At 34.3% G+C, this 10,925-nt stretch overlaps 2 protein-coding genes across 3 annotated transcripts in view; both read right to left on the minus strand.

Moving 5' to 3' along the window:
• Nucleotides 1-287: 287 nt before the first annotated feature.
• ak7a (adenylate kinase 7a) lies at nt 288-8,482 on the minus strand. Of its 2 annotated transcripts, none has more exons than XM_016474031.1 (18): nt 8,386-8,482; nt 8,163-8,309; nt 7,166-7,274; nt 6,902-6,996; nt 6,488-6,598; nt 6,292-6,375; nt 5,304-5,392; nt 5,121-5,211; nt 4,917-4,985; nt 4,671-4,820; nt 4,360-4,488; nt 3,754-3,859; nt 3,456-3,584; nt 3,311-3,376; nt 2,215-2,412; nt 1,846-2,048; nt 432-590; nt 288-338 (listed from the first exon to the last, which is right to left on the minus strand). In XM_016474031.1, exons 1-18 carry the CDS (start codon nt 8,464-8,466, stop codon nt 303-305), a joined length of 2,052 nt encoding a protein of 683 aa, XP_016329517.1. In that variant the 5' UTR covers nt 8,467-8,482; the 3' UTR covers nt 288-302. The 2 variants fall into 2 exon arrangements, with proteins under 2 accessions (XP_016329517.1, XP_016329516.1); XM_016474030.1 differs by having other exon boundaries at nt 4,905-4,985.
• Nucleotides 8,483-9,293: 811 nt separating this feature from the next.
• Nucleotides 9,294-10,925, minus strand: part of galca (galactosylceramidase a) — a 9,882-nt gene continuing 8,250 nt past the window's right edge. Inside the window, exons 16-17 of the mRNA XM_016474045.1 lie at nt 10,136-10,212; nt 9,294-10,051 (exon numbers count right to left, since the gene is read on the minus strand). Of these exons, the coding sequence (XP_016329531.1) occupies nt 9,908-10,051; nt 10,136-10,212 (221 nt within the window). The 3' untranslated portion in view covers nt 9,294-9,907. The remainder of the gene's footprint in view (nt 10,052-10,135; nt 10,213-10,925) is intronic.

Raw genomic sequence — 10,925 nt, forward strand, 5'->3', positions numbered from 1 at the left:
TTGTTTTTTTAAAGTAGCTTAACCACTGGAAATGTATCAAATTACATATTATATTATAAACCTAATAACTTGGTCAAATTACAAAGCAAAGATGAGCATGTGATGTAGCCCCTCAGGTGGCCCTCAGTGGGGAGGTGGTTCTTTAATGTGAAAATAATTACTTGTGAATCTTTAACTAGCACCTGTTTTCACTTTAATAGTGTATAAAAAAAACAGTAAGTCATTAAATAAAGACACAGAAACGCATCCTTAATGAAATAACTTATTTTTATTGTACATTTAAACTACAATAGCAGAGTCAGCTAATCATCCGAGTTGTTCCTGAAGAGGTATTCAGCCTGAAATGGAGTAAAGAGAATATGACACAAAGTAAACAGAAATAATATGTTGTTAAATACAACACGTGATATGAAGTCTAAGAGAAGTGTTACCAAAAAGTCCACAGGGTCGTCAGGCTTGACCTTACAGCAGTCCATCAGTCCTCGTATGACAGTAGGCATGACGTATTTCATCAGGTAGTGTCTCATGGGGACAGATCGTGTCTCTAATAGCTCATGTTCCTGCTTCTTCACCTCGGCCATGTTCCTGTTCTGAAAATATATATCAACAAGCTGAACAATGTAGTCGTTACTAGAGTAACAGAAGGCTTTTGCTTGTGTGAGGTCAGATTTATTTATTTTTCGAAATAAATTAATAATTTTATTCAGCAACGATGCATTCAACTTATCAAAAATTACAGAACAGACTTTTACATTGTTACAAAAAATATATATTTAAAATAAATGTTGTTATTTTTATCTTTCTATTTATCAAAGATTCCTGAAAAAAAAAAATTTATCAGTTTCCCTGAATCCTAAAAAAAATGCATCACGGTTTCCACAAAAACAGTTAAGCAGCACAACTGTTTTCACTGATAATAGTAAGACATGTTTTTGAGCAATGAATCAGCATATTAGAATGATTTCAAGAATTATGTGATACTGAAGAAGACTGGAGTAATGATGCTCAAAATTCAGCTTTGCATCACAGGAATAAATTACATTTTAAAAGTTATTAAAATAGAAAAGAGTTATTTTAAATTGTAGTAATATTCCACAATATTACTTTTTACTGTTTTTAATTAATGAAATAAAGCCAATGTGAGCATAAGAGACTTTGCTCAAAAACATTATAACAATCTTGCCGACCCCAAACCTTTGTACACATTGACTTAAAGGTGACACATTATGCCCCTTTTTACAATATGTAATATAAGTCTCTGGTGTCCCCAGAATGTGTCTGTGAAGTTTCAGCTCAAAATACTCCACAGATCATTTATTATATCATTTTGAAAATGCCTATTTTGAGCTCAAACTTTCTCCATGGCATTAGAACTGGTACACCATTGTTGCTTGCGAAAACACAATAACAGCCGCCATGCGTGTAAACTTACAGATAAAGGGGTGGTAATATTATAATGAGATCCCTTTGCCACGTCACCAAGGGAGCGAAATCAGACGCGCTCATTTTCTCAGACGCTTGCAGAAAAAGGCTTACCAAAAACAACGTAACTGGGTTAATCTTTTTCACGTTTCCTTGGTTGGTAGATGCACTGGGGACCTGATTATAGCACTTAAAACCTGGAAAAGTCAGATTTTCATGATATATCACTTTTAAAGCTATTATAAAACGTGTGGTCACCAAATACTGGTATTTTACAACCAATACATAAATATTACAGGAAAACAAAAAACAGTTGAATTCTCCTGGGAGAACTTCACTTTTCTATTATATTTGTGGGTCACCTGTAGTGTTAGGTTTGGAGCAAAGGATTGATGTTTTGTTTTAACATTAGGTCAAATTTACCCATTCCTCCAAAAGAGCAGTCATTTTATCATTCTCCAATCTCTGCCTGAGTTCCTTCTCAACTTCCTCCTGTTTCAGTTGCAGGTGCCGCTCATCTTCTTTCCTCTTCCTCTCTTCCTCCATTTCCTCTGGACTCAGACCGTAGTTCTTCGGACGCCCCACTGTCTTAATGATCTTCTCCACTGTGTCCACATTCTCACAGTCTGAAAATGACAACATGAAAATGCTATTCTCAATAACAATACCGCCCTGCTTCATAACAACCAGCTTATCTGTCAATTCACTTTGAATAGAGAAAGTTGTACTTTGATAGAATACAATTTTCTTATGTGAGCACAAAAAAATAAGTATGATAGTTTGGGTTCTAACCAATGTGTTCAGGGTGGATTTCCAGGTAATCGAAATAGTCAAGCACAGACTCGTCTTCTGCCAAAGTCTCCCTAAATTTGGCAAGACTCGCTGTAAACTCATCTTGAGTGTAATGCATCTCTTCTGCCACATTCTGTGGAAGACTCCGAACACGCTCTTTCAGAAACTCATCAGTGGCATCCAGTGAGACGACGAAGTCTGTAGGTGAAAAGACCTGTGGTTGTTAACATGTACAGTAATAGCATTCGCCAACCCAATTTTACTTCCATGATGTGACACATACAGTACATAGTACAGTGCCATTAAAAAGTTTGGGGTGAGATTGTTTAATGTTTTTTGAAAAAAAAAAAAGTCTTTCATGCTCACTGAAAGCTGCATTCTTTTTAAAAATTTTTAACAGTAATATTTGAATTCATATCAGTTTTCTATTTTTATATATTTTGTAAAATGTCATTTATTCCTGTGATGGTGAATTTTCAGCAGTCATTACTCCAGTCTTCAGTGTTACAGTACATGATCCTTCAGAAATCATTCTATTATGCTGATGATTTGGTGCTTTTCAGGATTGCAGAATAGAAAAACAGAAGAAGAAAAAAAACGAACACTAGCTTCTCTATTCTTTTTGTATTCGATCTATTTGTTTTCTTTTTATTTATTATACAATTAACAAAAAGCAAAAAAAAAAGGCCTCTAACACTAGCTTGCTCTATTCTTTTTCTACTCTTATCTGTTTTCTTTTTATTTATATAATAATAATAATAAAAATACCTTGCTACATGTGCTGTTTTAGGCTAACTGAGACTTGTTATAGCACTTGTAGACTTTTAATGTATCCTGGCTGGATTTAAAATTTTTTTTTTTTTTAACTATGAAGAGTAGTATTTCCAGGAAACAAACAAGACTATAATTATTTCCCAATATATCATTATTATTGCCATAACCCTTTATTATGTGAACATTAACAACAAGCATTAAATTATTGTTTTAATTATATTACTAAGATGTTTGGAGACTGCATCAAGTTATGTTATTTTTATTATTTTTTTTAAACAAAAGAATAGAAATACGTCTATATGCAGGTTCTGAGATTTCTAACCTGGAACCAGCACTTTGCTATATTGGGGTATTGTCGATCTGGTGTCTTCTACTTCGAAGTTTTCATCTGGAAAACATTTCAGAAGTTACAGGTAAATACTTTTTATTTCCATTTAGGGGTTTTAGTTTCAAAGAATATAGCTGACCATGGAAAAGCTCTTTAGCCTGTGTATAGGTCTTTGGGTAACCATCCAGAACAAATCCTTGATTTCTGCAAGGCTTTGAGTTTAGCTTCTCTCTTATGATATGCATTACATGACGATCGTCCAACTGGCCTGTCAGAAAACATCATAAAAACTGGAATAAGTAACACTGGCCATATCAGATTTATTACATATATCTGTAATAAATCCACCGTCATACAATAGCATTTTCCGAACAATAACAAATGATGTCTTTAGTCACATAAAAATGGATAATGTCAAAGCATAATTTAATGCATACCATCATTCAGAAGCATGTTGTTCTTAAGAGTTTTAAGCTGCGCTTCAGCATCAATGAGCATTTCCTCGTTCTCACTTGTCTTCTCATTTCCCTCAAGCAATTCCTCCTGAAAAGCACATATTGTACATTCAAAAGACAGCTTCATAGACAGGGGCCAAAAGGTTTGTGCTAGTGAAAATGCTTCTGTTTACTTCTACAAAGTAAAAAAGTTTCTCATTTTTAAGTCCTGCAACTGTCGAGCAACACTACTGTTCAAACGCTTTTTAAATGTTTTTGCAAAGAAGTCTCTTATGCTCACCAAGGCTGCATTTATTTGATTAACAATACAAGTAACGGCAGTAAAACTGTGAAATATTATTAAAACTTAAAACTTTCTATTTTCATATATTTAAAAATGCTATTTATTCATATTATAGCAAAGCTGCATTTTTCTTCCCTGTCACTTGATCTTTCAGAAATCATTCTAATATGCTAATGCTGTGCTTTATTATCAATAAAATCACTTGAAATTAGAAATCAGTCATTATCAATTGAAAACAGCTGCGTCTCTACTGTCACATCTAAACAAACCAATTTTGAGAAGTTATGTAGAAGTTACATACTCACCAACTGTCTGACCTTCTCGATGACGGTTTCATTGACGTCAATATGATGAAGTTTGTAATATCGGCACAACTTTACTGCAACTGAGCTTTTACCAACAGCAGGGGGCCCAAGAAGACAGATTTTTATTGGCTGAAGGGAATTAAATGCAAAATAGAAGTATGTAAGAATGTTTTGCAAAACTATATTGTTTAGAAATCTCTTCATATTATTAAAAAAATGCTAAAAGCTATTAAACAATACAAAAATTATGATCTTATTTCTTATATATCTGATTACACTAGATTCAATCGCAAAGAGTTATCAAAACTTACCAACAGTTGTCTTGTCTGTTTGTATTCCTCCACCACTTGAAGTATGTTATCAGCTATCCCAGAGTCACATTCCCAGTGGACGTTTAATCTGTCCTTTAAGAAAACAGACTCAGTCCGAAGGTTGACACTGAGGTAAAGCAGGTCAGTTTCCTGTGAAAATACACAACAATCTGATATATTACCTTCATATATTGTTTTATGACATGGCACAAATTTATGTTCAGCAAAAAACACTACTGTAATTGCCTTTGTGTCATAGGCATCTTCCTTTGGGATGTTTTCTGTTTTTCCAGACCCCAGGGTAGAGGCAATGGTCTAAAGAAATAGACAGCTGCATGTTTACTAATGATTTTCAGTACTGTTTTCTCATCGCAAAACTATGTGTGAGCATTACATTCAGTACAACAGAATGCAATCGCACAGACATAAAGATGTGTGATGATTTATTACTTTCACAATGTCTTCAAAAGTGTTCTTGGAATCATCCACAGCGATGAAATAGTGTGTTTTTGGTTTGCGATCAATGATGTTTTGGACCACTCTAAAAATGACAAATGATGACAAAATATAGGATGAAAATGAAACAAAGTTAAAAGAAAAAAACACCAATTAATCAACAGCAATTTTTCAAACCTAGCAAGGTCGTGGATGTGAATGGTAGGAATGACATTTGTCCCAGGCCCAAAAACAGGAACGCTGCTAAGCTCTCCGAGCCAAGCTGTCTTGAGGAAAATTAAGACGTTTTAAATTAAATAGTTCACCCAAAAATTAAAATTTGGTTAAAATGTACTGAACCCCAGGCCAAGATGTAAATGAGTTTCTTTCTTCATCGAAATGTACAGTTTGGAGAAATGTAGCATTACATCACTTGCTCACCAATGGATCCTCTGCAGTGAATGGGTGCCGTCAGAACGAGTCCAAACAGCTGATAAAAACATCACAATAATCCACATAATTCCAGTTCATCAATTAACGTCTGCATAGTGAAAAGCTGCATGTTTGTAAGAAACAACTCCATCAAGGTGTTTTCAATTTAAACCCTCGCTTCTGGCCAAAATATATAGTTAAATACATTCCATAATCCATAATAATGCTTCCTCCTGTAAAAACGTACATCCAATGTTGTCTTCTTACATCAAAATTCACAGATAAATTTGTTTAGAACTATTTAGGACTGTTTTTGGAGCTTGATTTGAGCATATTTTTCGCCCGATTCAAGTTTTTCACTGGATAAAGCAATATTATGGATAGAGAGATTGTATTTTTGGCTAAAATCATCTTAATTGTGGATTTGTTTAGTACAAACACGCAGATTTTTCTTCACAAGATGTTAATTGATAGATTGGAGTTGTGTGTATTGCTTGTGGATTATTGTGATGTTTTTATCAACTGTTTGGACTCTCATTCTGACGGCACCCATTCATCGCAGAGGGTCCATTTGGTGAGCAAGTGATTTAATACATTTCTGCAAATCTGTTTTGATGAAGAAACAAACTCATCTACATCATGGATCACCTGAGGGTGAGTAGGTTTTAAGCAAATTTTCATTTCTGGGTGAACTATTCCTTTCAATTTAATTTTAAATTCATATAGACTGCTCTGGTATATAATATCTCAGTACTTTAAAGAAGAAGTGGAAGATGTTCTCGCCCATGCCATACTGCAGTCCTGATGTTACAACATAAGTAGCCAGCTTTGACTTTTTCTGAGAAAAAAAAAACAAAAACATGAAGTTTGTTGCATATGTTAAGCTATGCTAAGTTTGTTTCATATAATACATGATATGAAATGGTTTCTGATTCTGGATTGATTATTACGGTCTTCCCCAGTTTAAGCACTAGTTTCTCTGTGCTGGTGTGTTCCTTAAAGTTTGGATGTGGTCTTCTTCTTTTGTAGTCATCTTCAGTCAAGGGGATGTCAGGCTCATCCTTAAGACAAAATCAGAAAATGTAACAAGAGCATGATGTCTGGTCACTGTAATAGTCTGAGACAACTAGTAAAATGTTTCTACTTTGTATTATTTTCTAATACAAATCTTTTGCATTCCAATTGATAATATCAGCATTTTTAAGTGATGAGCTGAACTGAAAAAAAATTGAATTTAAAATTTAAAAATGTATCTCTAGCTTTTTGTTTTACATTTTTCAAATCCTAAAACTAAATTTAAAAGAAAAGGATTTTCAGTGTGGTCTCTAAGTGGACCTCATTGTATGTTTAAAAGCAACACTCACAGGATCAGCTGGTTTGGTCATTGCCCACGTCATGATCGTTGACAGCAGGATGAACATTTTTGGAGACCCAAAATGTTCAATTTCAGAGTGCAGAGCTATGGTAATACAGTATGACAGATTTGTTTTGAATAAAGAAAAAAACTGACAAGAAATGAAATGGCATTAAGACCGTGCCCCAAAACCTAGCAAGCTGCCATTTTTGGTCTGAATGTGTCTCACTTGAGATACAGCCATAAGTAGTCTGGAAATTTGAGGAATTATTACCTGAAATGGCCCATGTTGCCTCATCTATGAGATCAGTGTGTTCAGTGATATTATACACAATAACATCACACTGCATCAGACACTGCAGGCGCTCCTCTCGACTCAGAGACTGAAATATGATGAGATGAGATGTAATGAGCTAGATCTCTAAGTTTTAAGACACATTACTAGACTTGTTACCAGGGTCAATAACATAAAAAAGATTGTTTCCTTGTCATAAAATGTGACATTATTGAATATTATATTATATTATAAAGACTTATTGACCTTGATACGCAGTCATGGTCTGCAGGGTATTCTATGCTATCATTTTTTGTTTACTGATTTCTTTTTCTGCATGTTGGTTGCACCACATGACTTTGATTTGGTGGACAAAAGTTTTTCAAATATTAATAATTGTTTAACAAAACTGCTTTAGGCTACTCTTTATTAAAGCAATAAGCCCCAAGAAGCCGTGGTTTACAGTGAATTTATAACAGCTAAGGGGTGTTGTTGTTAGGCACGACGCGAAGCGGTTATAAATTCACTGTAAACCACGGCTTCACGGGGCTTATTGCTTTTATAAAACGGTTATTCCATATACGTAGTAAGGTTTCACAAAATAAAACAGAGCAAATAAAGTGTAATGATATTAATAAAAACAGTATTCTTCCACCAAACAATGTAGTTCCTCAAAATCAGTTGTGGTTGCAACAAAGTGGTTGCCGAGCAACACGCAAACGTAAACAAAGGTGTGTGTTTGTAGTGTAATTTACAACAGCTTCGAACGTGGCTCAGCCAATCAGAGTCAAGGACCGGAACTATCCGTTTTATAATTCTTATTTTCTACTAACGTTAAATAATAAACATAAATACATAAAAGATTCCAAAACTAGCCTTCATTCTTTAAATGATTTTTCTTCAATGTTACGCTTCCAAAAATATCAAAATGAATTTTAGTTCAGAAATTAAAAACACACACCAATAATACAAAAGAAATGATAAATGATAAACTAACCCAATATTCATCAGATGCGAAACGTAGTTTTATTGCTTCTTTATTTGCAACTGTTCCGACTATCTGAAAGCGCGTGGCTTCTGAAGAGAGCTCGTGTTTGTCCTCTCCATCATTAAGCGACTCTCCCACGACACATGAGGACAAGAACTGAACAAAGCAACATTAAACCACACCGTTTATGATATTAATGCAATTCATGTAACGGACTAGTAGTCTCTATTACCTGGGCGATATATTTGGACGAATACGAGTCGATGTTGTTGAGAAAGACTCGTTTGGTGCGACTCTCGCTGTGGTTGGGCATGTTTGTCTTTTGGTTGTTATGGAGACCATGCTGCGCCCTAATCTCGCGATCAATGTTTATGCTATTTTTAAATTATTGTTATTATTATGAAAATATTTTTTAAAACATTTTAATTATTGGCTCCACAGCGTCCTAAAACAATTGTGTCATACTTATAACGAAGTACATGTTTTTAAATAAATGTAATCGACATGTTCATTAAACATTTTTATTTTATTATTTTTTTTTTAAGTAAAAATTAAATTCATAGCCAGAAAACAAGACCCAATTTACTTATTTTAAGCTACTTCACAACTAACCTAATTTAAGGATTGTTTAGGATACTCTTAATAATTCCATGTAATAGTTTATGTTTTAATTGAGTTTGGAGGTGTGTAATGCATGTTGCAATGTTTAGTGCAGCAATTTAAGTGCGGCCTGTAAGTTTTTTTTTTTTTGTTGGACATTCCCTTATACAAATATATACTAAGTTTCTTCTTTTTCTTTACATCCACTGATCCATTAACAAAGCTCCGAGTGTAATTTCTGACTCCATATTTAGTAAATACGTTTTCTCTTTGATTTGTAATACATTATTTTTATAATTTTATCAGCCAACAATCCAGAAAACCTAATAATTGTTATGACAGTTTTTGCAAGTCTGAATATATCATTCAGAGCTATTCATTTGGCGAGGGTCTCCAGGAAGCACCAGGACTGGAGTCTAAAAACACATTTCAGTAATATTTTTATGTCATTAAAATGTATTCCCAGTGTCATCACTGTATCTTATTTCTATGATCTGCTTTAATTTGCAAATTGTTTAAAGAGGAGCATTGGAAAGAGTATTGCATGTAAGCTTTTATTTCAGAAATAGGGGAAGTCAGCACTGAGCAGGTATGTGCTTGTTACATGATAAATGCTCATTCATGATTAAAGATCATTAAGAATCAGTCATCTTTTTTTTTTTAAGTTATGCATGATATTTGCAGTCTTAGGTTGAAGATACTTTTTGAAAAATCAATGTCTCTATGCACTTAAACAGTATTGAAGAAGTCATTTCTATTCATTCAATATTTCCCACAATTTTAGTTCTGTTTATTATTAAACCATTTCATATAAAACATTAACTCCATCAAATATGTCCAAACTGGTAGTTTGTCTTTCATACACTTCTTTCACAAACAGCCCAGTTACAGTAATTGGCACAAAGCATCCCTTTTTGAAGAAGATACACACTTCACACTTACACTCCTTAATCATAAACCCCAAAGAGAAAGTAAAAAAATAAAATAAAATCAGTAAAAAAAGTCCAATCATCAAATTAAATAAAATAAGACATCCATCACTATGTTTTTGTTGCATTAAAAAAGACATTAGGAAACGGTTGAAAGGTGTGTAAGCAGCAAAAGTGTGTAATCTAATGATCTTGTAAACATGATTGATGTGAAGTAGGCAGAAATTATTCTGCATTCACTTCAAAATTATCAAACTGTGCATATTCAAAAGAGAGAGTTCCTAGTGCAGTCCAGCCATTCTTGGGTTCAAGAACAACAGCGTTCTTCCACAGCGGATAGCCATTCAGCATCCCGGTGGCAAAATATCCCTGCAGACCAAAACATGCCCATTTAAGAACAAAGACAATTGATAGTTAAAAAGCTACCATTTAATGTACATATGTATATGTTACCTTGATTCTAAGGGTTAAGGTATACCATACACCTTCCCTTGTTCCTGACAGCCCTTCTGCAAGAACTCTCTGTCCACCTTTAATGTGAAAAAAGATTAGTCATAATACAATAAAAATAGTAACTGAGGTATGTACTAAAATTAAAACAAAATTACGATTGGAATCAGATAAAAAAAAGAATTTCATATAGCACCGTAAAAGTAGTTTCAAAGCACCAAAACAAACTCCGTCTTGGCCAGGTTTAGTTCGAAATGACATCCCACTCATTCATTCTTCATTTTTGCGGCTTTTAGTCTTATGGTGCTTTTGGGAAACCCAGTATATTTCACGTATACACGATAACGTTTTCAGAACGATTCACGTTTGCACATATCCGTGAAAACGGTCAAAAACGTTGTATTACGTATGCCAGGCCAGTAGTTGGCGCTGTCACCTTGTTAGTAAACAGTACCTGTTGCCGTGTGTATATGATGCGTCTCCGCTGTTGGTTGTAATATTGGTGAAGTAAATCCACACTTTGCTGAAGAAGCGTTAGCTAGGGTGACCATATGTGCCTTTTTCCCAGGACGTTTCCTGGCCAGGATTTCTATATTGCCTAAAATATCTAGGTTTTGGCTTTGTTTGCGTGTGCAGACCGATCGGTGTATGACATCAAAATACCATACAGACGGTTCCTTATTCTTTCAAAATGCTCTCGAGGTATTTTGATGTCAATCACCGATCGGTCTGCACACGCAAACAAAGCCAAAACCTAGATATTTTAGGCAATATAGAAATCCTGGCCAGGACA

Source organism: Sinocyclocheilus anshuiensis, unplaced genomic scaffold (assembly GCF_001515605.1).
Source record: "Sinocyclocheilus anshuiensis isolate Anshui unplaced genomic scaffold, SAMN03320099.WGS_v1.1 scaffold1816, whole genome shotgun sequence".
Taxonomy (NCBI): domain Eukaryota; kingdom Metazoa; phylum Chordata; class Actinopteri; order Cypriniformes; family Cyprinidae; genus Sinocyclocheilus; species Sinocyclocheilus anshuiensis.